This window comes from Carcharodon carcharias, chromosome 1, assembly GCF_017639515.1.
Source record: "Carcharodon carcharias isolate sCarCar2 chromosome 1, sCarCar2.pri, whole genome shotgun sequence".
NCBI lineage: Eukaryota > Metazoa > Chordata > Chondrichthyes > Lamniformes > Lamnidae > Carcharodon > Carcharodon carcharias.
The window spans coordinates 136,401,411-136,429,235 of NC_054467.1; the positions used below are offsets into that span (position 1 = coordinate 136,401,411).

Sequence of the window (27,825 nt, forward strand, 5' to 3'; positions counted from 1 at the left end):
AAGCAGGCACCACAAGCATAAAGAGTATGATCATCCGCCATCAGATTGGTTGGGTTGGTTATATAGTTTGGATGTCAGATACCAAGCTCCTAAAGCAGATCTTCGCCTCCCAGCTCAGTCAGGGCAGACGCGCCAGAGGTGGGCAGAGGAAATGCTTCAAGGCTGTGCTGAAAGACAACATGAAGAAATGCAACATTTTTTGAAATTCATTCATGGAATAAACTTGCCACTCCCACCTCAATGGGTTTCTGTTTGAGTTTCTCTCTCCATGGCAACCGGATCACTTTTATTTTATTCATTTACATGATGTGGGTTTCGCTGGCTGGGCTGTCATTTAATGCCCATCCCTAATTGCCCTTGAGAAGGTGGTGGTGAGCTACCTTCTTGAACTGCTGCATTCCATGTGGTGTAGGTACATCCAAAGTGCTGTTAGAGAGGGAGTTCCAGGGTTTAAAGGGATTTAAGGGGAGGCAGTGACGTAGCCATTGGACTGGTATTCCAGAGACCCAGGGTAATGCTCTGAGGACTCGGGTTTGAATCCCACCACGGCAGATGGAGAAATTTGAATTCAGTAAAAATCTGGAATTAAAAGTCTGATGATGACCATGAAACCATTGTTGTAAAAACCCATCTGGTTCAATAATGCCTTTCAGGGGAACAAAATCTGCTGTACTTACCTAGTCTGGCCTACATGTGACTCCAGACCCATAGCAATGTGGTTGACATTTAAATGCCCTTTGAACAAGGTCAAATAGGGATGGCAAACAAATGCTGGCCGAGCCAGCGATGCCCACATCCCATGAACGAATACAAAATAAAAAATTCACACAGCGAAGGAATGATGATATATTTCCAAGTGAAGATTGTGGAGGGGAACGTCCAGGTGGTGGTATTCCAATGTGTCTGCTGTCCTTGTCCTTCTGGAAGGTAGCATTCGTGCTTTGGAAGGTGCTGTCTAAAGTGCCTTGGTGAGTTCCTGCAGGGCATCTTGTAGATGATACACACCGCTCCATTGTGCATCAGTGGTTGAGGGAGCACATGTTTATGGATGGAGTGCCAATCAAGCAGGTTACTTTGGCTTGGATGGTGTTGAGCTTCTTGAGTGTTGTTGGAGCTGTACTCATCCAGGAAATTAGAGCGAATTCCCTCACACTTCTGACCTGTGCTTTGTAGATGGTGGACATGCTTTGGGGAGTCAAGAGGTGAGTTACCCCCTGCAGAATTCTCAGCCTCTGACCAGCTCTTGTAGCACAATCTTTATGTGCCTAGTCCAATTTAGCTTCTGGTCAACGGTAACCCTCAGGATGTTGATAATGGGGGATTCAGTGATGTTAATGCCATTGAATGTCAAGGGGGGATGGTTAGATTCTCTCTTATTGGAGATGGTCATTGCCTAGCACTTGTCTGGCGCATTGTTACTTGCCACTTGTCAGCCCAAGCCTGGATACTGTCCAGGTCTTGCTGCATTTGGACATGGCTGCTTCAGCATCTGAGGAGTCACAAATGGTGAACATTGTGCAATCGTCAGCAAATATCCCCACTCCTGACCTTATGATGGAAGGAAACTCATTGATGAAGCATGGTTGGGCTCAGGACACTACCCTAAGGAACTCCTGCAGTGATGTCCTTGAAATGAGATGATTGACCTCCAAAAGCCAGAATCATCTTCCTTTGTGCTAGGTATGACTCCAACCAGTGGAGAGTTTTGCCAGATTCCCATTGACTCCAATTTTGCCAGGGCTCCTTGGTGCCACACTTGGTCAAACGCTGCCTTGAAGTCAAGGGCAGTCATTCTCGCCTCTGAAGCTCAGCTCTTTTCTCCATGTTTGAACCAAGGCTGTATCGAGGCCAGGAGCTGGGCCCTGGCAGAGCCCAAACTGAGCATCAGTGAGCAAGTAATTGCTAAGAAAGTGCTGCTTGATAGCACTGTTGATGACCCCTTCCATCACTAATGATTGAGAGTAGACTGATAGGGCAGTAATTGGCCGGGTTGGATTTGTCCTGCATGTTGTGTACAGGACATACCTGGGCAATTTTCCGCATTGCTGGGTAGATCCAGTTTGTAGCTGTACTGGAACAGCTTGGCTAGGGGCATGGCAAATTCTGGAGAACAAGTCTTCATTCCAATGCCGGAATATTGTCAGGGTCCATAGCCTTTGCAGTATCCAGTGCTTTCAGCCGTTTCTTGATATCACATGGAGTGAATCGAATTGTCTGAAGACTGGCATCTGTGATGCTGGTGACCTCTGGAGGAGGCCGAAATGGATCATCCACTCGGCACTTCTGGCTGAAGATTGTTTCAAGTGCTTCAGTCTTACCTTTTACCCTGATGTGTTGGGTGCTTCAACCATTGAGTATGAGGATTTTTGTGGAGCTTCCTCCTCCAGGGAGTTGTTTAATTGTCCACCGCCATTTACATTTGGGTGTGGCAGGACTGCAGAGCTTAGACCTGATCCATTAGTTGTGGAATCGCTTAGCTCTGTCTATCGCTTGCTGCTTACGCTGTTTGGAATGCAAGTAGTCTTGTGCTATATTTTCACCAGGTTGTCACCTCATTTTTTTGGTATGCCTGGTGCTGCTCCTGGCATGCCTACCTTCATTCTTCATTGAACCAGGGTTGATCCCGTGGCTTAGTGGTAATGGTAGAGTGGGAGATACGCTGAGCCAAAAGGTTATAGATTGTGGTTAAGTACAATTCTGCAGCTGCTGATGGCCCACAGCACCTCATGGTTGCCCAGTCTTGAGTTGCTAGATTTGTTTGAAACCTATTCCAATTAGCACAGTGGCAGTGCCACACAACACAATGGAGGATATCCTCAATGTGAAGACAGGGTTTCATCTCCACAAAGACCGTGCAGTGGTCACTTCTACCGGTACTATCATGGATCAAATACATCTGCGGCAGGCAGGTTGGTGAAGATGAGGTCAAGTAGATTTTTCCCTCTTGTTGGTTCCCTCACCACCTGTTGCTGACCCAGTCTAGCAGCTATGTCCTTTAGAACTTGGCCAGCTCAGTCTGTAGTAGTGCTACTGTGGCACTCTTGGTTATTGCCATTGAAATCCCCCACCTAGAGTGCATTCTACACCCTCGCCACCCTTACTGCTTCCTCCAAGTGGTGTTCAACATGGAGAAGTACAGATTCATCAGCTGAGGGGGGACAGTACGTGGTAATCAGCAGGAGGTTTCCTTGTCCATGTTTGACCTGGTGCCAAAGGGTATCATGGGGTCTGGAGTCGATGTTGAGGACTCCCAGGGCAAATCCTTCCCAACTGTACACCACTGTGTCACCACCTCTGTTGGGTTTGCCCTGCAGGTGTAACAGGATATACCCAGGGATGGTGCCTAGGACATTATCTGTAAGAATGATTCTGTGAGTATGACCATGTCTACAACTAGTCTATGGTACAGCTCTCCCTTTGGCACAAGCCCTCATATGTTAGTAAGTAGGACTTTGCAGGGTCAACAGGGCTGGGTTTGCTGTTGTCTTTTCTGGTGCCTAGGCTGATGCCAGGTGGTCCATACAATTTCATTCCTTATTGACTTGTTTTTAGCAGTTTGGTACTAATGAGTGACTTGCTAGGCCATCTCAGAAGGCATTTAAGAATCAACAACATTGTTCTGGAACAAAAATAAAAATAGCTGGAAAAACTCAGCAGATCTGACAGCATCTGCGGAGAGGACTAATTAACTTTTCGAGTCGGTATGACTCTTCATCAGATGAAGTTCTGACGAAGAGTCATACAGACTCAAAATGTTAACTGTATTCCTCTCCACGGATGCTGTCAGACCTGCTGAGTTTTTCCAGCTATTTTTACTTTTGTTTCAGATTTCCAGCATCTGCAGTATTTTGCTTTTAACATTGTTGCGGATCCGGGCATCAATTCCTGGTAGACCATCACTTTGAACTAGATCGTGACCCAACCACTACAAAATGAAGGAGAAAGTGGCAAAAAATAGCATCATGACCCAAACTGATAACACATGACCAGGAATCCCACATGACAACAAATGCCCTACATGCCATAAAGTCTGCAGAGCCCGAATTGGCCTTATCAGCCATCTTCGAGTTCATGGAACACAATCATCTTCATTAGGGAGGGATTGCCACTAGGTCCTGACTAGGCTGAGCCAGAAGTGGTGCAAAGTAGTGACTGTTGCTGAGGTCAGGATGTGGTTGAGACCACGGCCAGCTGCAAACCCCCCTCCCTCCCAGGGCTGGAGCCTGAAGCCGAGTATCGGAGCCGGGTCACTCCCTTGGTTGCGGGGCCTCAGCTTAAGCGAGAAGCTTTAGCTTTCCTGCGACGGCGGCACCAGGAAGACAACAGAGCATCGGGGGGACAGCCCAGCCTCCCTCTGTATCTCGCAATCACGGAGATTGGGGGCGGCTTCCTCCGGCCAGGCGAAGGGTAGAAAAAAAATTAAAAAGGCGGATTCTGTGATCACCTTTGGCATTCCTACCCTTTTGAGATAAAGGCCGACATTCCTTCACCCATCATAAACTTTTATAACTGATAGTCAGACCTCAAACTGGTGAGCGATGATGATATCGCGGCGAGGAGAGTGCTGATTGGTCAGTGGCGAGGAATCGGTCGTGATTGGTCAATGGTGGAGGATCTGACGCTGATTGGACAGTAATAAAACTCTAGCTGTAATTGGTCAGTGGTGGAGCCGTTGATTGGTCAGTAGTGGAGACTTTGGCTGTGATTGGTTAATGGTGGAGACTCTCCCTCTGATTGGTCAATAGTGGAGGTGCTGGCTCTGATTGGTGTCGGGCTGAGGTCGCTGGAAGTGGCTCTTGGTGTTGGAATGGCTGGGAGCGTTGATCTGGACCGAGCGATCGTGCAGTGGCTGGAATGGGACAAGGTGAGGAGAGGAGGCTGAGGCCCGGAGCTGGGAGGGAGAGATTCCGGCTCCTGTGAGAAGCGGCGCTGCTGCTTCTCCTGTACCAAGCCCAGGGCATCGCTCCCTCGGCCGGGAGCAGGGCACCTGGCGACTGTTTCCAGCTGCGAAATGTACCTGTCGCCCCTCTGGACAGGAATTAACATGGGTCTCAGCATTTTTAATTAACACCAATTAATTGGACTGTGACAGGCATTGAAAAGCGAATGATGTTGATGGATTTATTTTCCTGCAACATCACTTTTCAGAGAATCTTACATTCGGACATGTCCCTATTTTCTGTTTTATTTAAATGCATGCTCTCATTCCTTGCTCTTTTTCCCCTTTCCAAAATGTATTATCTCATTTTCTATATTCATTCATGGGATGTGAGCATCGCTGGCTATATTGCCCATCCCTAATTGCCCTTGAGAAGGTGATGGTGAGCTGCCTTTCTTGAACCGCTGCAGTCCATGTGGTGTAGTTACACCCACAGTGCTGTTAGGAAGGGAGTTCCAGGATTTTGACCCAGTGACAGTGAAGGAACGGTAATATATTTCCGAGTCAGCATAGTGAGTGGCTTGGAGGGGAACTTCCCTCATTGTTCTGACTTAGACCATAAGGCATAGGAGCAGAAATTAGGCCATTCGGCCCATCGAGTCTGCTCCGCCATTTAATCATGGCTGATAAGTTTCTCAACCCCATTCTCCCGCCTTCTCCCCGTAACCTTTGATCCCTTTACCAATCAAGAACCTATCTATCGACGCCTTAAATACACTCGATGACCTGGCCTCCACAGTCTTCTGTGGCAATGAATTCCATAGATTCACCACTCTCTGGCTAAAGAAGTTTCTCCTCATCTCTGTTTCAAAAGGTCTTCCCTTTACTCTGAGGCTGTGCCCTCGAGTCCTAGTCTCTCCTACTAATGGAAACATCTTCCCCACATCCACTCTATCCAGGCCTTTCAGTATTCTGTAAGTTTCAATCAGATCCCCCCTCATCCTTCTAAACTCCATCGAGTATAGACCCAGAGTCCTCAAACGTTCCTCATATGTTAAGCCTTTCATTCCTGGGATCGTACTCGTGAACCTCCTCTGGACCCTCTCCAGGGCCAGCACATCATTGCTGAGATACGGGGCCCAAAATTGTTCACAATATTCTAAATGAGGTCTGACCAGAGCCTTGTAAAGCCTCAGCAGCACATCCCTGCTTTTATATTCTACTCCTCTCAAAATAAATGTCAACATTGCATTTGTCTTCCTAACTACCGACTCAACCTGCAAGTTAACCTTAAGAGAATCCTGGACTAGGACTCCCAATTCCCGTTGCACTCCAGATTTCTGAATTCTCTCCCCATTTAGAAAATAGTCTATGCCTCTCTTCCTACCAAAGTGCATGACCTCACACTTCCCCACGTTGTATTCCATCTGCCACTCCATTCTCTTAACCTGTCTAAATCCTTCTGCAGCCTCCCTGCCTCCTCAATATTACCTGTCCCTCCACCTATCTTTGTATCATCTGCAAACTTAGCCAGGATGCCCTCAGTTCCTTCATCTAGATCATTAATGTATAAAGTGAAAAGTTAAGGTCCCAGCGCTGATCCCTGCGGAACTAGCCACCGACCGCCATCCTGAGAAGGACCTCCTTATCCCCACTCTCTGCCTCCTGCCAGACATCCAATCTTCTATCCATGCCATTACCTTGCCTCTAACACCATGGGCTCTTATCTTACTGAGCAGCCTCCTGTGCGGCACCTTGTCAAAGGCCTTCTGGAAGTCCAAGTAGATAACATCCATTGGCTCTCCTTTGTCTAACCTACTCATTACCACCTCAAAGAATTCTAACAGATTTGTCAGGCAGGACCTCCCCTTGATGAAACCATGCTGACTTTGCCCGATTTTACCTTGTAGATGGTTAGACTTTGGGCAGTCAAGAGGTGAGTTACCAGCCCTCTGACCTGGTTTGGTAAGTGCAGTATTTATATGGCTCATCCAGTTAATTTTCTGATCAGTTGTGACATTTCCAGCCATTTTCAAATCTGACCAGCACCCACCTGAAATGAGTTCCATGCTTGCCCACCAACTTTACCCATGATGCCACATCATCACCTTCGTTTGATATCAGTTGTAGGAAAACAGCTGGAAATAAGTACATGATTTGCTTTATCATTGCAAGTTTGGAAGTACTGGAGATTTTCAGCTTGGTGCCTGAAAACTAAATAGACCTTTATTACTAACCCAATTGAATTCTTTTGAAAAAGTAAAGAGATTGGTGGATGCTGGTGATTCTGTTGATGTGTGCCTCTATTTCCAAAAAGTGCTCAATCAAGTACCATAAAATTCTGTCTGGCCTCCTAAGTTTTTCCAGAATTTTCTGTCTATTTACTATAAAGACAGCTACTGGGTTAAAACAAATCATATGAGATCATAGGACATTTATTATGCTAATGAGATTATTGGTTAAAATCTCATTAACAGTAGGGTTGTTATGAATGGCAGAAGATCACAAATTAAGTTCCACAATGCTCTTCTTAGTGCTATTTCTGTTTATCGTCTCCATCACTGATTAGGTAGTTAGTGCATTAATTGAACTATTCTTTCATTTTTGTGTAAGATGATATAGATTAAGTAATTTGGGCAAAATTAATAGGTTGCATATGGGCATGTTATGGAAATTGGCTGTGCCATTAAAGTCATGCATTTGGAAACTCCAACTATGTTCATAAAATGTATAAAATAGGATGTGGGCTTTACTGGCAAGGCAAGTATTTATTGCCATCCCTAATTGCCCTTGATCAGAATGGCTTGCAGGGCAGCTGAGTCAACCACATTGTTGTGGATCTGGAGTCACATGTAGGCGAGGCCAGGTAAGGACAGCAGACTTCCTTCCCTAAAGGATATTAGTAAACCTGATGGATTTTTATGACAATGGGTGATAGTTTCATGGTCACCATTGCTAAGACTAATTTTATATTCCAGATTTATTAATTGAGTTTTAGAACCTGTGACCCAACGCATTAGCCTGGACCTCTGGACAATTAGTCCAGTGACATTACCACTACGCCACTGTCTCCCCCTAACTAGAACTAGTCTAAATGGGAATGTTATTTTAGAAGAATGTGGATGGCTGGCTGGACTAGACAACATGCACACAAACTTTGCTGCAAAGTTGTCGGGAAGTATTTCTTTTTGCTGAGTTATCAACCTCTGGAACAAGGTGTTGAAACGTGCAGGAGTAATCAGTTTTCTACTTGGTGGTAGACTCCTCGCTGTTGGAGCATGTCCAAGCTGCAAGCAATTTCATTGTCTCCATCTCATAACTGAGGAGTCTGATGTGGGATTGGCACGGGTGTCCACAGGACTGGCAATTCATGTTGCCATTGTTGGTGTTTAAGGGGAACATCTGCAGAAGGTAAGTCAGATTCTGCGAGTTTGGTGTAGATGGTCCTCGAAACATACTGAACCAAATTTCAGTGCTTGCCTCCACATGAGCTGCAGTGTTTTCACAAGAGGTGATCTGCAATGCAGAGGTTTATAAGGATCTCTTTTTAGGGTGTCCTTGCATCATTTGTACTGACCACCTTGATGTAGTTTGCCCTGTAATAGTTCCCCACAGAAGATCTGCTTGGGGAATCTATAGTCATCCATGCTGAGATATGGCCTACCAATCTAATTGAATTTTCTGGAGGGTGGTGTCCATGCTGTTGAGCCCAGTAGGATGAAGGACCTCGTTATTTGTGATTTTTGTCCTGACATTGAATTCTCATGATGGATATCAGGTGATTTGGAGGCATTCCAGATCTTTGTGGCACCTATAGCAGACCCAGGATTTTGCTTCATGCAGCAAGGTGGTAAGGACAACAGCATAGTAGTGTTTGATTTCAATCTTCAGCTTAATAGCTTGCTGCTTCCAGGCATTTTCATTGGGTTGACGGGAAGCAGAATTTGCTTGCTGGATGTGTGCATACCTTCTTCAATAATGGCTTATTTAGGGGGCACACTGCCAAGGTATGAGAATTTTTCTACAACATTGAGATTGATACCAGGTATGGCTGGTGCTTCATAGTGTATGCCTGGTGCTGGCTGAAACATAACTTCGGTTTTGGAAACACCAATTTGGAGAGCAATGTTTTTGGCAGTTTTCAAGAATTTGTTTGCCAGAGTCTGGATGTCTGTCTTGTTGTGGGCAGCTAGGGCACAGTCATCTGCATACAGAAGCTCTCTGATTATTGCCTCAGTAATTTTGGTGGAGGCAGCTTGGGGAGATTGAAGAGCTCCTCTGAATAGAACTTAATGTTGATGCCTGCAGGCACATCACAAAGAAGTGATTGAAGGGTTTGCGATGCATCCTTACTTTACGTAGCGATTACCTCAAAGGCATCAAAAATCATTTTGATGGTGTGTGTTTAAAAGGGAACTTGGCCTATTCTTCAGAGAACTTTTATATTGGTAGTTAGTAGAGATTAAGGAGTTGTAGGTGTCCTGAAATCTGGCTTGATTATCTTAGGGAATGGTGGGGGGAGGATTTCTAAGAGCTTTTCTTGAATTGGCTTGAAACCTTCATCTCTCTTGTTGCCACTCTCCGGTGATATCGTGACTAGGGGTTGAATAAGTATTAAGTGTGTTTGCATCATTATTTGGGTAGGATTAGCTTGATAGGGTTGTGTCTCTTTTTTTTTGAATGTCATCCCAGCTACATTTGTTATGTCTTAATATGCGTAAGTGATGCCAAGGTGCTTGGAGACAGATTGGTTGCCTACAGATTTGTTGGCTGCATGATTCACTGTTTTTGAAAGAATGAAAAGTTAAATTGTGAATCTATACATACATATTTACAATCAATCCACCGATCTGACCTGTCTGCTTTTGTTATGATCCCTGTAGAGACAAATAGTTTTTTAAAAAAGGCATTAATTTTCCAGTGACCGACAAGGAGCCAAAGGACAAGATTTCACTTTTTCTAACTTTTACTGGAACAAACTAAAATAAACACAGATCAAGCATTAATTAACAGGCAACTAATACATCAAACTAAGAAAGGGGCTTTTGCATTAACTAACCAGTACAATTGAAATAGTCCTTACGAAACTCCTTTCACTGGGTGTCATACTTCTGGCAGAGAGCATTAAAGGAACAGTCTCGCTGTGACTCCCAGCTCCGCTCCATGTTCATTTCTCCTTGCCACACCAGGTAGAATCTTCCAATATCCTTCAACAATTGTTCCACTCAGTCTGAATTTTCGGGATCCAATTACCATCAGCAAGGCACACCTTGGTAACTCTGTTCCTTAAATTTTCAAGAGCTCCAACTGTTCTGTTCCCTTCTGAATGGGAAAACAAACTTTCACAAGCATCCTGCTTGGCTGTTAACACAAAACAGTTCACCTGCTTTCCCACAGCAATGGCTTCCTTGTCTCTGTGTTTCAAATAGCAGCTGTCCCTTTTCTGTGAGATAATATGTAAAGCGGTTAAACTTGAGACCTCCAACTCACGGGGTTTCTGTTTGAGTTTCTCTACCCATGGCAACCAGATCATATGGGCACATCTCTAAGCTGAAGTATTTATCATGACTTAACCTTCTGAAAAGAGGGATGGTACTGTTTCACCTTAAATTAGAGGGAACATTTTAAAACCTAACAGTCCTCTAAAGTTCAGCTTTCATGACGGCTTTCCCTTTTATGGAAATAAACTTGCTAGCCTTACCTGGTCCAGCCTATATGTGACTCCAGACCCAGAGCTATATGATTGACTCTTAACTGCCATCTGAAATGGCCTAGCAAGGCACTCGGTTGTATCAAAATACGACAGAAAAGTCAAAGAAGAATAAAACCAGATGACCAGCCTGCATCTGCCTAGGCACCAGAAACAACAAAGACACATCCCGGCCTGTCGATCCTGCAAAAGTCCTTCTCATTAATATCTGGGGACTTGGCCCAAAATAGGAAAAGCTGTTCCACAGACTAGTTAAGCAGTAGCCACTCATTGTCAAACTCACCGAATTATACCTTACAGCCAACGTCCCAGTCTCTTCCACCACCATACCTGGGAAAGTACTTTCCAGTCATCAGATAGACCCACCAGAGGTGGCAACACAGTGTTATTTAGTTGGCAAGGAGTGGCCTGGAGCCCTCAACATTGAGTTTGACCCTATGAAGGTTCATGGCATCAGGCCAAACATCGGCAAGGAAATCTGCTGATTACCAAGTACTGCTCTCCCTGAGCTGATGAATCAGCGTTCTTCCATGTTGAACACAACTTGAAAGAAACACTGAGGATAGCAAGGACACAGAATGTACTTTGGGTGGGAGACTTCAGATCAGCTAAAATGCGCCTGTGGCCGGTGGTGAGAGAGCCAACTTACTTGATCTTGTCCTCACATCTACCTGTCACCGATGCATCTGTCCATACCAGTATCAATAGGAGTAACCACCACATGTCCTTGCTGAGACAAAGTTCTGTCTGCACATTGAGGATATCCTCCATTATGTTGTGTGGCACTACCACTGTGCTAAATTGATAGATTCATAACAGATTTGGCCACTCAAAATTGGGCATTCATGAGGTGCTGTGGACCATCAGCAGCAGCAGAATTGTATTGAGCCACAATCTGCAACCTCATGGCCCGTCATATGCCTCACTCTACCATTACCATCAAGCTGGGGAATCAACCCTGGCTGAAAGAAGAGTGCAGGAGGGCATGCTAGGAGCAGCATCAGGCATACCTAAAAATGAAGTGCCAACTTGATGAAATTTCAACACAGGACTACATGCTTGCTCAACAGCAGAATCAGCATGCAATAGACAGGGCAAAGCAATCCCACAGCCAACAGATCAGATTAAAGCTCGGCACTCCTGCCACATCTATTCGTTAATAATGGTGGAAAATTAATGGGGGTTTCTGCACAAATATCCCCATCCTCAATGATGGGAGAGTCCAGCACAGCAGTGTAAAGGCAAGGCTGAAACATGTGTAACCATCTTCAGCCAGAAGTGCTGAGTGAATGATCCAGAATTGTATATGCTGCACATTTATTCATTTAAAGGATGTAAGTATAAACCCAGCAACTGCAAGCCATTCAGTTTAACCCTTGCTGGTGGGAAAGCTTTTCTAAACGATAATCCCGGGACAAAATTTGCCATCACTTAGACAAGTCTGGATTGATTAAGGAAAGCCAACATGGATTTGTTAAAGGCAAATTGTGTTTAGCTAACTTGATTGAGTCTTTTGGTGAGGTAACAGTGAGGGTTGATGATTGTAATTTAGTTGATGCGTATATGGAATTCCAAAATTTGTTTGATGAAGTGCTACATAATAGACTTGTCAGCAAAGTTGAAACCGTGGAATAAAAGGGTCAGCGACAGCATGGATGTGAAGTTAGTTCAGTGACAGGAAACAGTAGTGGTGAATGATTTATTTTCAAACTGGAGGAAGGTATAAAGTGGAGTTGACCAGGAGTCAGTACTAGGGCCTTCTATTGTCTATTGTTGACTATACTTAAAGCTGGGATTGACAAATTTTGGGTGTCTCCGGGATCAAGAGATATGGAGATTGGATGGGAAAATGGAATTGAAGCCTAAAATCAGCCATGGTCATACTGAATGGCAAAGCAGGCTTGACGGGCCATGTAGTCTAATCCTGCTCCAAACTCTTGTGTTCTTGTGATATATGTTAATGACCTTGACTTCAGTGTACAGGGCGTAATTTCAAAATGTTTCAAAGACGCAAAACTTCGAAGTGTTGTGAACTCTGGGGAGGATAGTAATAGACTTCAAGAGGAGGTAGACAGTTCGGTGGAATGGGCAGACATGTGACAGATGAAGTTTAATGTAGAGAAGTGCTAAGCAATACTTTTTGTTAGGAAGAGACCGACCCTATAGACTAAAGGATAGGATTCTAAAGGAGGTGCAAAAATAGAGGCACGTTTGAATATGTGTGCACAAATTGTTGAAGATGGCAGAGCATGCCACTAAAATGGGAAACAGGCAGACAGGATTCTGAGCTTTATAAGTAAGAGGCATGAAGTTCATAAGCAATGGAGTTATGTAAAACCTGTGTAAAATACTGGTTTGGCCTCAGCTGCAGTATTGTTTCCAATTCTGGGCACCACGCTTTAGGAAAGATGCAAAAGCTTTAGAGAGAGTGCAAAACAATTTCATGGCTATTCTAGTTTGGTACTTTGCAATGAGAAGAGATTAATTAATTACCTTGTTGTGCGGCGTCCTTCAGGGAACAGTGGCCATAACGTGATAGAATTCTTCATTAGACTGGAAAGTGATGTAGTCCGATCTGAAACTAGGGCCCTAAATCTAAACAAAGGAAACTACAAAGGTTTGAGGCATGAGTTGGCTAAGATAGATTGGGGAACTTCATTTAAAGGCATGACGATGGATAGGCAATGGCTAATATTTAAGGAACAAATGTATGCATTGCAACAGTAGTACACTCCATTCTGGTGCAAAAGCAGAACAGGAAAAGTGGCCCAATCATGGTTAACAAAAAAATTAAGGACAGTATTAGATTCAAAGAGGAGTCATATAAAGTTGCTGGAAAAAGTAGCAAACCTGAGGATTGGAAGCAGTTTAGAATTCAGCAAAGGTGGATCAAGAGGGGAAAAATAGTGTATGAGAGTAAACTCACAAGGAACATAGAAGCAGATAGTATAAGCTTCTATAAGTATGTAAAAAGAAAACAAGTGAAGACAAATGTAGGTCCCTTACATTACAAAATGGAAGAATTTATAATGGGGAACAAGGAGATGCCAGAGCAATTAAACAACTTCATGGAGGAAGACACAAATAACTTTCCAGAAATGCTAGGGAACCAAGGGTCTAGTGAGGAGGAGGAATTGAAGGAAATTAGTTCAACGAAAAAAAATAGTCCTGGAGAATTTAATGGGACTGAGCCAATAAATCCCCAGGGCCTAATAATCTACATCCCAGGTACTAAAGGAGGTGGCCATGGAAATAGTGGATGCGTTAGTTGTCATCTTCCAAAATCCTGTAGATTTTGGGATAGCCCCAGCAGATCAGAAGGTGGCAAATATAATCTCATTATTTTAAAAAGGAGGGAGGGAGAAACAGGGAATTACAGACTGGTCAGCCTTACGTCAGTGGCAGGGAAAATGCGATAGCCTATTAAGAAGGATGTGATAACAGGAGACTTGAAAAAGATCAGCTGGATTAGACAAAGTCAACATGGATTTATGAAAGCTAAATCATGTTTGCCAAACCTACTAGAGTTTTTTAAGGACATAACTAGAAGAATAGATAAGGGAGAACTAGTGGATGTGGTGTATTTGGATCTTCAGAAAGCTTTTGATGAAGTCCTAGGGGAGGCAATGGCATAGTGGTATTATTGCTGGACTAGTAATCCAGAGACCCAGGGTAATGCTCTGGGGAACCCAGTTTTGAATCCTGCCACGTCAGATGGTGGAATTTGAATTCAATAAAAATCTGGAATTAAAAATCTGATGATGACCATGACACCATTGTCAATTGTTGTAAAAAGCCATCAAGTTCACTAATGCCCTTTAAGGAAGGAAATCTGTCATCCTTACTTGGTCTAGCCTGCATGTCATATGTGGTTGACTCTTAAATACCCTCTGAAATGGCCCAGCAAGCCGCTCAGTTGTAACAAACCGCTACAAAGTCACAAAAAACAAATGAAACTAGACGGACCACCCAGCATCGACCTAGGCATCGGAAATGAGAATGGCAATCGCAGCCTTGGCGACCCTGCAAAGTCCTCCTTACTAACATCTGGGGGCTAGTGCCAAAATTGGGAGAGCTGTCTCACAGACTAGTCAAGCATCAGCCTGACATAGTCATACTCACAGAATCATACCTTACAAATAATGTCCCAGACACCATCCCCAGTCCACCGGCAGGACAGGCCCAGCAGAGGTGGCGGCACAGCGGTATTCATTCGGGAGGGAGTTACCCTGGGAGTTCTCAACATCAGCTCCGGACCCCATGAAGTCTTGTGGCATCAGGTCAAACATGGGCAAGGAAACCTCTTGCTGATTACCACGTACCGCCTTCCCTCAGTTGATGAATCAGTGCTGCTTCATGTTGAACACCACTTGGAGGAAGCACTGAGTGCGGCAAGGAGGTAGAATGTACTCTGACCTGATTTTAATGTCCATCACCAAGAGTGGCTCGGTAGCACCACTACTGATTGAGCTCGCTGAGTCCTAAATGACATAGCTGCTAGACCGGGTCTGCGGCAGATGGTGAGGGAACCAACAAGAGGGAAAAACATACTTGACCTCATCCTCACCAACCTGCCTGCTGCAGATGCATCTGTCCATGACAGCATCGATTGGAGTGACCACCGCGCAGTCGTTGTGGAGACAAAATTTCGCCTTCACATTGAGGATACCCTCCATTGTGTTGTGTGGCACTATCACCGTGCTAAATGGGATAGATTTCGAACAGATTTAGCAACTCAAGACTGGGCAGTTGCTACAATCTTCAGCCAGAAGTGTTGAGTAGGCGATCCATCTTGGCCTCCTCCGGAGGCCCCCATCATCACAGATGCCTGTCTTCAGCCAATTCGATTCACTCCACGTGATATCAAGAAACAGCTGAAGCAAAGACTATGGGGCCTGACAATATAGTACTGAAGACTTATGCTTCAGAACTTGCCGCACCTCTAGCCAAGCTGTTGGCTACAATACGTGCATCTGCTCAGCTATGTGGAAAATTGCCCAGGTATGTCCTGTACTCAAAAAACAGGATAAATCCAACCCGGCCAATTACCGCTCCATCAGCCTACTCTCAATCATCAGTAAAGTAGTGAAAGGGATCATCAACAGTGCTATCAAGCAGCACTTGCTTAGCAATAACCTGCTCACTGATGCCCAGTTTGGCTTCCGCCAGGGACACGCAGCTCTTGACCTCATTACAGCCTTGGTTCAAACATGGACAAAAGAGCTGAACTCTCGAGGTGAGGTGAGAGTGACTGCCCTTGACATCAAGGCCGCATTTGACTAAGTGTGGCATCAAGGGGCCCTAGCAAAACTGGAGCCAGTGGGAATCGGGGCAGAACTCTCCACTGGTTGGAGTCATACCTAGCACATAGGAAGATGGTTATGGTTGTTGGAGGTCAGTCATCTCAGCTCCAGGACATCACTGCAGGAGTTTCTCAGGGTAGTGTCCTCAGCCCAACCATCTTCAGCTGCTTCATCAATGACCTTCCTTCCATCATAAGGTCAGAAGTGGGGATGTTCATTGATGATTGCACAATGTTTAGCACCATTCACGGCTCCTCAGATACTGAAGCAGTCCATGTCCAAAATACAGCAAGACCTGGAAAATATCCAGGCTAGGGCTAACAAGTGGCAAGTAACATTCGTGCCACACAAGTGTCAGGCAATGACCATCTCCAACAAGAAAGAATCCAGCCATCGTCCCTTGATGTTCTTTGGCATTATCATCACTGAATCCCCCACTATCAACATCTTGGGGGTTAGCATTGACCAGAAACTGAACTGGACTAGCCATGTAAACACTGTGGCTTCAAGAGCAGGTCAGAGGCTAGGAATAGTGTGATGAGTAACTCGCCTCCGGACTCCCAAAGCCTGTCCACCATCTACAATGCACAAGTCAGAAGTGTGATGGAATACTCCCCACTTACCTGGATGAGTGCACCTCCCACAACACTCAAGAAGCTTGGCACCATCCAGGACAAAGCAGCCCGCTTGATTGGCACCACATCCACAAACATTCACTCCCTCCACCACTGATGCACAGTAACAGCAGTGTGTACCATCTACAAGGTGCACTGCAGAGATTCACCAAGGCTCCTGAGACAGTATCTTCCAAACTCACGACCACTACCATCTAGATGGACAAGGGCAGCAGATAGATGGGAACAGCACCACCTGGAAGTTCCCCTCCAAGTTACTCACCATCCTGACTTGGAAATATATCGCTGTTCCCTCATTGTTGCTGGGTCAAAATCCTGAAACTCCCTTCCTAACAGCACTGTGGGTGTACCTACACTACGTGGATTGCAGCGGTTCAAGAAGACAGCTCACCACCACCTTCTCAAGGGCAACTAGGATGGGCAATAAAATGCTGGCCCAGCCAGTGAAGCCCACATCCCGTGAATGAATTAAAAAATAAGAGATTGGTGTGTAAGATTAAAATATATGGGATTGGGGGTAACATATTGGCATGGATTGAAAACTGGTTAGCGGATGGGAAACAGAAAATAGGAAATAAATGGGTCTTTTTCAGCGTGGCAGGTGGTGATTGGTGGATTACCATGGGGATCAGTGCTTGAGCCCCAGCTATTCACAGTATTTGTCAATGATTTGGATGAAGGAACCAAATGTAATATTTCCAAGTTTGCTGATGACATGAAACTTGGTGGGAATGTGAGTGATGAGGAGAATGTTAAGAGGCTTCAAGGCGATTTTAGACAGGTTGAGTGAGTGGGCAAATACATGGCGGATGCAGTATAACATGGATAAGTGCAAAGTTATCCACTTTGATAGGAAAAACAGAATGGTAGAGCATTATTTAAGTGGTGATAGGTTGGAAAATGTTGATATACAAAGGGACCTGGGTGTACTTGTGCACCAATCATTGAAAACAAGCATGCAGGTGCAGCAAGCAGTTAAGAAGGCAAATGGCATGTTGGCCTTCATTGCGAGAGGATTTGAGTATAGGAGCAAGGATGGCTTACTGCAGCTGTACAGGGCCTTTGTGAGACCACATCTGGAGTATTTTGTGCAATTTTGGTCTCTTTACCTAAGAAAGGATATACTTGCCATAGGGGAAGTGCAGCGAAGGTTCACCAGACTGATTCCTGGGATGGCAGGATTGTCGTATGAGGAGAGATTAGATCAACCGGTCCTGTATTCACTGGAGTTTAGAAGAACGAGAGGGGATGTCATTGAAATGTATAAAATTCTGACAGTGATGGACAGACTGGTTGCAGGGATGGTGTTTTCTCAGGCTGGGGGACCTAGAACAAGGGGTCACAGTCTCAGGATACGGGGTAGGCCATTTAGGACTGAGATGAGGGGAAACGTCTTCACTCAGAGGGTGGTGAACCTGTGAAATTCTCTACCATAGAAGGCTATGGAGGCCAAGTCGCCAAATATATTTAAGGAAATAGATTTCTAAACTCAAAAGACGCCAAGGCGTATGGGGAGAGAACGGGAGCATGGTGTTGAGATAGAGGATCAGCCATGATCATGTAAAATGGTGGAGCAGGCTCAAAGGGCCGAATGACTTACTCCTGCTCCTATTTTCTGTTTCCAGTGGTGAGGGTCATAGGGGGCTGGTAAGCACAGTTTGCTTGATGGCTCACATGTGGCTCAGCATCAGGCAACAATATGGATTCAATTGCTGTTCCAGCTGAAGTAGGCTTGGGACTTGCCTCCTCGTCCTGCAGCTAAAGAGTGGAAGGCAATGGCAAGCCACCACTGTCAAAAACTTCCAAGTAGACAACTCAGGATGAATCAGCAGACAATGAGCCAAGACTGCCTTTGGGCAGAGCACACATGAAAATGAGCCAGAGACTTAAGCTATATAAATAAGTTGGGGAAGCTGGGGTTGTTCTCCTTGGAGAAGAGAAGGTTGGGAAGAGATTTGATAGAGGTTTTCTTAATCATGAGGGGCCTGGTCAGATTCGATAGGGAGAAACTGCTCCCATTGTTGGAAAATCAAGAACTATAGAGTAGAGATTTAAGATGATTGCCAAAAGCACCATAAGCAACAGGAGGAAAAGCTTTTTTATGCAGCGAGTGGTTCTGATCTGGAATGCACAGACTGATGGGGAAAGATCAGGGGAGTGGGGTGAGCTAAATTGCTCTTGCAGAGAGCCCGCACAGGCTCAACAATCTGAATGGCATCCTCCTGTGCTGTAACCTTTTTACAATTCTATCCTTTTCTGCTGATGTATGTGTTATATGATGTTATTGTATGTTACTAACGACAGTCTTTTAATTCTTGCTTTGGCAGCAAGATTTGTAAGGAATGTTAACTTTTTATCAAGAATTAGCAATGTTATATATTCAGCTATGATTCACAGCAGGAATGTGACAACTGTTATAATGAGTTGAAAAGTATAGCTTGCCTAGCAAGCTTTTGAAGTTTTACTGATCTTTGCTTTTATAGAATCCTAAGACATTGGCAGAAGTCAGGCAGCTGAATTGTGATGGGGACATTGAACAGCTGCAAGAATGTTTTGGGTCAAGGATGAAGTTTGGAACAGCAGGGATGCGGTCAATCATGGGACCAGGATTTTCTCACATGAATGACCTGACAATTATTCAGACAACACAGGTAAGTTGATGTGTGAGCATGATTCAAGAACTACGTATTTTCATGAAAGTTGTTTTACGAGCAGCTAATCTATCAGTTTGTAGGGCAAGGATGACTACGTCTGGGATATTCCTCTTCCCTTAACTGTGAAAAAGTTCATATGTTTTAAAGTGTACCATCTGATATCTTGGCAAAGAATAGAACTTATTTCAGTGATGGGGAGACAGCACAACATATGAGGAGCTTGGTGTTTACTGGCCTACCTCAGTTCAGATGGCTAGATATGTGCAAGATAAGAGAAAAGACATTAGTTTTAAACTGTTCTGTGCAAAATTATAACTAATGCAAAATTATGCAGATTATTACCCCTTCCTGATGTCCGACTCACCCCCCCCCCCCCACCCCCAACACACACACACTACCTCAATGTCCAAACATTCCCCATCCCTCAATCCTTTTCACTTACCTTCTCCTTGGCCTGTCAATTTCAATGGGACCTTTAAATTTACTTGCTTTATGGCAGTTAGTGCCACAAAAAAAGGGGTATGTCCTCTTTCAATGCGACAGTGCTGGATTTCAGACACAGCTGCGCTGCCTGGATCTTGCCTGGCCTGAGTTGGTAGGCCAGGTGAGACAGGCACGGAAGAAATTCGGCATAGGTAAGTGGGCACAGAGTGGCAATCTGACACTGATTGCCACTCTGAGGAAGTTACAGCCCAATGTTTATTGACTTGGTATTAGTTATCAGTGGCTGCACTTCAGGAAGTAAATTATTGGATGCACTGTGCCTAAGGAAATACTCAGGATTCTATAGCCATGCATTTTCTTTTCTCACTTTTCCATCCCTTTTTTCTCTACTCGAATAGCTACTAAATGGCCAAGTTAACTAAAATCTTGGAATTTGCCACAAATTGGCAACTCTGCTTTACCAATAGATACTTTGTGGGAAATGGAATTGTCTGAAGCTATGCTTAAGAAAGAATAGCACTTTGTTACATTAGTATTAATTAACTTGATTTTACAACCAAGCTGTGCTATAGCTAATTTGCTGTTGCTGGCTGCTAAGTGTCTGTTTAGTCAGCAGCGTACCTAACATTTTGAAGACCGATTGTTTATTTAAATGTTCTAAAACTAATGTGCACAAAACAATGTAGCTATCTGCCCGAGAGAATCAAGGCAGAATTTGAAGATGTAATTTGTTAGGAGCAAACTATTAGGTAATTGTCAAATCATTCTTTCCTCTCCCACCCATTTTCCACCTCTAGTCCTCAACTACTCGCTTTTTTGCTTCTCTCCATTTCAACACAGCTTCTACCTGCTCTCATGTTCTACCTCTTCTATGTATCTTTTGAGTCCCTCTCCCTGTTAATAGATGTGCACAAATCACCTTCCCAATTGTTCATGAAGCTACATACAAAGTGAAACCAACTTATTGATTCAGAGAGAATGGAATAACCCTACAGCAGGGAGCAAGTAATGATGTTTAACATGGAGCTGCATGCAACCAGCTTCATACATCAGGGGAGCAGGATGACTGGGGGATTTAGTGGGAAACCCAAAAGAGGAGCATTGGGGAGCAGTTAAAAATGACAATGGGAAAAGTGTGTCAAGTGAGCAGAGTTGTCTGTTTGCTGCAACAATAAGCTGTGGGGCAAAAAATGAAGGTAAGTACATTGAGAAGGCAGAAATAAAGAGAGAATTTTACTTTTGGCCTCTTAAGTAGACACCAAGGATGAAGTTTTCAAATTTGTGCTGTGCAGTGCTCCATTGAAGTTAAGGATATGATATTATAAACTTCAACTGTGACTAAAGTTTTTAAGTTCTGAAATATTGCCAAGAATGTATTTTGCCATCTCTATATTATTCCAATTGAATTTAACATATTACACGTGGAACTAATTTTTAGCAGACATCGTTGTGATCTCGAGGGAGACCAGTAACTTTTAAAAAGAAATTCAAACTCCCAGTTATTGACTGAAAGAGTTACACCACAAAATTTCACATTTTAAACAAAGAACCTTTAACTGTATAAGAGATAAAGCAAGTATTAATAACTTAGTACTGTATTTCCTGAACACTTATTCTTTGAACCTAAGAATCTCAACAGGACACTTCTCGTTCCACTTCTATTTTCATCCAAGAGTTCCTCTGTACTTTGCAGGATCTTGAAGGCTCCTTCACCTTCTGTGACCAATCCAAGGTGTACCACAGCTCTCAGGAATTCACTTTGATTCTCCTCAGTGTGTCTGCTATTCTCTGAAGTCTGAGGGTTCTTGCGGTCTTTCCACTAGCATCCTTCCTTCTTTACTTAAGCACCTCATGATTGTGGATGTCCCAGCTTAGGCTAGGTCTGACTGCTTTCTTGCTCAGTGGCTCCGAAATCAGACAACACCCTTCGTTTCGCATAAGCCTCTACTCCTGGCAGATTTATTTTTCTGCTTGTCTCAAAGCTCTTCCTAGGCTCCAACTGCCTGTTTCTGTGTGAGAGCATATTGATAAACTCAAAACCAAAAAAACTTCCCTGCGATATATCCCCATGGCAACATGTGTACCTGGGATATCGCAGATAGAGATTCAACAAATCACCTACAATTCCCAAACATTCCCTTTGTTCTGGAAAACCATATGAATAATTTAAACCCCTTATGAAGACAACTGTAGACATCTCATCTCCACCAAGAAATTCAAAAGGGCCACCCATTGTTTAATGTTTTCCCACTTCCAACTCTGATTATTAAATAAATACAGGCAACCCTTTGAATTGCAATTACTTTAGATTTCTTTACCAGCTTCTCACCAGGGGTTTTCATTTACCTTACGTTTAAACATTTCAGTCTCCAAACTAAAAGTTACACTCCTAAAACATATGATTCATGAAATTACATATTTGTAACCCCCTACACTAGAACACAAAGATCTACAAAAAGAAAACATAAGTTAAATGTTGAATACAGGTGGCCTATTGGAACAAATTCTTCTCTCTGTGCAATACGAACCCAATCCCAAGCATATAAATCACCTCTAAGTGTGTTAATTTATTTCTAAAATAAAACTTGAAAAAAATTGCATTAATTTTGGTTTGAATTTGAATTTTTCTTTGCTTCTTTAGGGTTTGTGTAGGTGTCTGGAAAAATCGTTTCCAGATGTAAAAGACAGAGGTGTTGTGATTGGGTTTGATGCACGCGCTCACCCTCCCAGTGGAAGCAGCAGCCAAAGGTGAAGTTTATATGGAACTGAGGGAGAGGAACCTGACAAGCAATCAGATATTTAAACAGTTTTTAGGTCTTGGTGGAATTGTGACTATACAGAAAACACACAGTATTGTGAATACGTTCTGCACTGCTTAAACTGCACACGAGTGAAAGATGTTTAATTTATAACAAAACTATTAATAAATGAGTAGATTTATAATTTAGTTTTGTCATTATGCATAAAGTCTACTTAGATGGGTCTGTCCACTATGATTACTTAATTTTTTTTTGCTTATCATACAGATAAGTATTCAATACCAGAAATAACTTTACAATTTAAGAAGCGCTCTGCTGCATGTAATCCCTTGAAATGTATATTTGTGCCAGGTTGAAGTGAAGGCTTAGATCTCATTACTGAACAGACGGGACCCTGAAATTTCGGCTTGCTTTGGGCCACATTATGAATTTTTCTTCTAAACTTTGTGGTACTGTTTCCATGAGGTTCGCAAGAAACTGACCAGACCAATGCAAAAGATTGACGTATTTCACGTGCAAATCGACTTTCCGTGATCTTTTTTGATGGTTTAAAAAATATCACTCTGAAGCTGGTCCTGCTCACAGAACTGGCCGTCCCCCCGATTGAATTAATCATCATGCCGAGTTTTTGCTGTTTGTGCCTGTCTGCGGCCCTTTGAGGATGTCCTTAAAATTGAGCTTTTATATAGGCATATGGGCAGTAATGGGGACTTTTTTTAAAGTTTTTAAATATTAAAATTATTTTATGTAGTAAAACCCACTAGTGTACACCAACTAAACTAGTAAATGGCTATTTGTAGTTTTTAGCCATTTTTAGTTTTTTAAAATAGGATAACAGCTAATGATCTAAACACTTTCTTGTAGTAAACCCATTTTCAGCTATTGTGATAAAACTGTACCAGGCTACCACTCTTTAGAATATCTTTCAATGCATCAGGGAAGGAGGAGACAGAATAAACAATTATTATGTTCTAAAATGCTCCCCAGATGTGCTAGTAGATGGAATATTTTATGTTTGTGATTATGCAAATTGATATTGAGAAGAAACTTGGACAATAACTTCATTTCAGAATTTGAGTTTGGATTGCCAATTATGTCCAAAATAGAAACTCAACCAGTATATTTTTATATATATTTTCTATGTGTCTTTTAAATTCTTCATGAGTACTTATTATCTAGGTCAGGTTAATGCTTGTCATGACACAGGCGATGGTAAATGCTGAGTTGTTCAAATCCCAGAGGGAAACTTGAAACAACTGTCACAACCAATTTTCAATTTGTATAAATTTCGAGATGCGTGCCTTGAATTCAGTAGTAATAAGACCACCAAGTTTTATAGGTTTTTATAAAACTAAATTAAACATTTATTAGTGAGAAATTGTTTTAAATGCATGCATAGATCTATAAATTACTACTATGATAACTTCTAAATCCCCTACTCAATCTAACTCCCAGTTACACTTTCGTTAAGATCTTAAAAGTGCCTTCCCTTACAGTCTTCTCTTCTTTACACATATCTTGCTCTTTGAATGCAAATACCCATTGTTTCACTATGTCTTTGCACTTTATCTCCCTGATAATAAAACCCTCTCATTGCGCTAAGTTTTACCAGTAATCGTTGGGAAGAATAAACACATTGTTTCTAAACTTCACATGGTTAGGTGACACATTTCACTGCTCCTTTGAAAAAATCTAATTGATTTATTTAAAATGCAAATGTTCCCTTGACACCTGTGCTTTTAAACTTCACCATGTTTACTTAAATTAACATTTCAAACCTAACCTCTCCTCTTAGATCAAAGCAGCAGACTAATTCAATTAAGTCTTATGCACGCGCGCACACACACACACTACCCCACTATTACTCTATTTTACAATAAATTCTAATAACATTATGAGAATTATTATACCTTTCTGACAATGCTTTTCTCACTTATTTGACTGTTGAGGAAAGAATGCTGTCACTTAGTTTTCCAACTGGTTCGGTTAATGTTAAACTGATCCAATTTTTCATGGTCTCATAATGGGATGGAATGAAATAGGATTTGGACACAGTAAAGAAATATCAGTATGACCTGCTAATGACAATAAATTGTGATTTTTGATTCCTCTTAAATTGTTTGCTAAAAAAAAAACTTCCACGATGCATAAAATTACTTTTGAAGGAATTTTTGAAAGGATCTTGTCTGTTGGTACAAAGTGGCAAGTTTACAAGTAGACATTAGCATTTGATAAAAGGGTTTAAAATAACTTTGAATTAAAGATTAGCATTAATCTAAAGTGTATGTTTTGCTCCTTCACAAATTTTGGAGTTAGCCTATTTCTTCTGTGATTTACAGATTTGCCCGATTTGCTGCCACTGTCCTGGTTAGCCAGGGAATTCCTGTATATCTCTTCTCTCAGATTACACCAACTCCATTTGTGGTATGTGCCAACTCTTTCATGCATGTGACTTACAGTAGTTCTTCAATATCTTTTATGTGATACCACCGAATTCTTTCTGGACATTTAAAGTTTGAATGAATGTAATAACTTGAAAATACTTTTTCTGCCAGTGTTTTCTTAATAATAAAATTATTTTTTCCTTAGTTGTTTAACTTAACATACAAATAAAAAAATGTTGTTGTCCTGTCAGGGGAAATGCTTTTAAGTATTTGCAGAATAAACTTTTTCCCTTCCCATTTTATTGTACAAAATCCTGCAGCAATCTGAATTCAGCTGAAGTGAATTTTACATTGTTTTAGTATAATATGGTAATTCTTTGAATTTTCAGCTCTGATAAAGTTTTGTTTATTGAACACATTAGCCATGAACTCCTTGCACCGAAACTCAGGATACCCATCTACCATCCACCAGCATTGCATAGTTATTTGTTTCCTACCAAATTGCAGAATTTCAGCAGAGACCTTGAATTCCAGGCTGGTAAAGGTTAATCCCAGAATCCACTTTTTAAAATGTGTAGGCTCATTGAGTACCATTCCATTCTGGGAAACATGCTTTGGGAGGCTTGTTTAAATCTCCAAGCCAATCATGGAGAGTCTGCTGAGCCTCGAGATTTAAATTTGTGTTGATGCTTAGGATAATAATATGTAGAGCTGGATTGCACGCTGAGGGCGGGCTCCCCACACCCCAGCTTCAATGTGTGGGGGTGATCCGTCTTCACTTGACCGGCTTTCCCCGCTTTAATTTTTCAGACGACGGCCCTTTTTGAGTTTGAGGCAGGACTTCCATCTGTCTCCAGGAGGAAGTCAGGCCATGTTGAACTTCCAGATAATCAGAGGCCAGCAGTTCTCTGCCACACCAGGATCAGTGGCTGCTGCCAGTATTGCAGAAGGCCCAGAGGCTCCAAAACCCAGATAAGTTTGGGATCTAACCAAGGTCAGGTTGGCAGGCCCTGCTGTGGGGCATGGCAGGGAACATGTACAGGGGAGGGTGGACTTGAGGAGGCAAAACTCCAGGTGGGGGCCTCCGATTGACACAGGGGGCCTGGGAAGTAGGCAAACCTCCCTCCCCAGCTTTCACTGACTAGCAGCCTTCAGAGTTAAACCTGCCAGACTACGTGTTGGGCACAGGCCTCCCCCACTGCCCATTTAACTCAGAGCAGTGATGGGATGAGGCCTGTAATTGGACATTAATTGCTCTTTTACGAGCCTCAATTGGTTCACAGGCTCACCTGATGCTTCCCCCGCTGCCCGTAAAATTGTGTTGGGGTAGGATGACACAGTGCTCTAATTTAAGCGTCCACTCACCTGTTTTCTCTCCCGTGGCTAGTCTGTAAAATCCAGCCAGTTGGATTGGTGTATGACCCCACACTGACACTAATTAGTTTAGCATCACAAAATGATGCCCTGAAATGGCCCTTCATCTTGATTTCTCAATTTTTTGGAAAAATGTACTCATTCAATTAATTTTTGGTTCTGAATTATTGATTAACTCATGTTAATCACTTTGACTATCACCAATTTTTCCATTTTTCCTTAATGGAGCTTAAATCTCCAGCCCATGGTATTTGCTTTACCGATGTGCTAAAAATCTTGTACTCTTTACCAGATCTACAATTTATGGAGCTTCATTTTAAAGGGGATCATTTCTTTCTAGGATCAAGTAGATGATCGTAGAAAGCCTCAAACAGCAATAGCTTAAGATATATTTTCTCACTTATGATTATTCGCAAGTTCCTGGATGAAGGAAACCTTTTTTTGACTAACTTGAGGACCAAATGCAGACAGCAATCAGTTCCTCTGATTGCTCACTGATATGTGCAAAGGATTATGTATAGCACAGCAGCCCGTAGGGCTTCTGTTTGGCTAACCTGGTCTCTCATGTATTTAGACAATCGGTTTCTTCTGGGGATTTGAAGCTTGGTAACAAGACAATGGAGCTGACAAAAACAACATTTTTCCCCTGATTTTTAGTTGGAGGAAATCTTGACAATTCTTGTGACTTATTAGTATTCACTCCATCCTTTTGGCCCATTCTTTCTTGTTTATTGCATGGATAGCATAGTTATAATAGCCCTGATTTTAACTATCCCAGCCAAGTGGAAACCAGTAACTTACCCCTTTCTGATCCAGCTGCCTTCCTGTTGTGTCCTGATCTTACAACCTTTAGCATCATAGAATCAGAAATGTACAGCATGGAAGAAGGCCATTTGGTCTATCTTGTCTGTGCCGGCCAACAAGTAGCCATCCAGCCTGTTCTCCTTTTGGATCTCATGGTCCTTTGCCTTGTAGGTTGTGGCACCTCAAGTGCATTTCGAATTAATTTTTAAAGGTTATAAAGGTTTCTGCCTCTCCCATCCTTTTAGGCACAGAGTTCCAGATCCCCAGCACACCATCTGGGTGAAAATATTTCCCCTCAAATCCGCTCTAAACTGCCGACTACTTATCTTAAATTTATGGCCCCTGGTTATGAACCCCTCAACCAAGAGGAGTGGGTCCTTCCTATCCACTCTATCTAAACCCCTCACAATTTTATACACTTAATTATGTCATCCCTTAGCAACCTCTGTTCCAAACGATACAGCCCTACCTATCCAATCTTTCCAGATAACTAAAATTCTCCAGTCCAGGGAGCATGCTTGTAAATCTCCTCTGTCCCTTTTCTAGTGCAGTCACACATATTCTGGTGACCAGAACTGTGCGCAGTACTCCATCTCTGGCCTAATTAATGTTTTACACAGTTCAAGCATAACCACCCTGCCCTTATATTCTGTGCCTCCGCTAATAAAGGCAAATATCCCATGTGCCTCCTTCACCATCTTATCTACCTGCCCAGGCATCTTTCAAGGATCTGTGGACATGTATTCCAAGGTTCCTCTGTACCTATCTGTATCCTAGCATTTATTGTATATTCCCTTGCTTTGTTAATTTTCCCCACATGCATTACTTCACACTTCTTTGGATTAAACTCCATTTGCTACTTTTCTGCCTACCTGACTA

The 27,825-nt window shown here is 42.9% G+C and overlaps 1 protein-coding gene across 2 annotated transcripts in view; it reads left to right on the forward strand.

Moving 5' to 3' along the window:
* Positions 1 to 4,731: 4,731 nt before the first annotated feature.
* pgm2 (phosphoglucomutase 2) overlaps positions 4,732 to 27,825 on the forward strand; it is an 85,216-nt gene continuing 62,122 nt past the window's right edge. For both annotated transcript variants that reach the window (XM_041196218.1, XM_041196227.1), the window contains exons 1-4: positions 4,732 to 4,864; positions 19,011 to 19,178; positions 22,267 to 22,373; positions 24,724 to 24,808. In XM_041196218.1, coding sequence (XP_041052152.1) covers positions 4,808 to 4,864; positions 19,011 to 19,178; positions 22,267 to 22,373; positions 24,724 to 24,808 — 417 coding nt within the window. In that variant the 5' untranslated portion in view covers positions 4,732 to 4,807. The remainder of the gene's footprint in view (positions 4,865 to 19,010; positions 19,179 to 22,266; positions 22,374 to 24,723; positions 24,809 to 27,825) is intronic.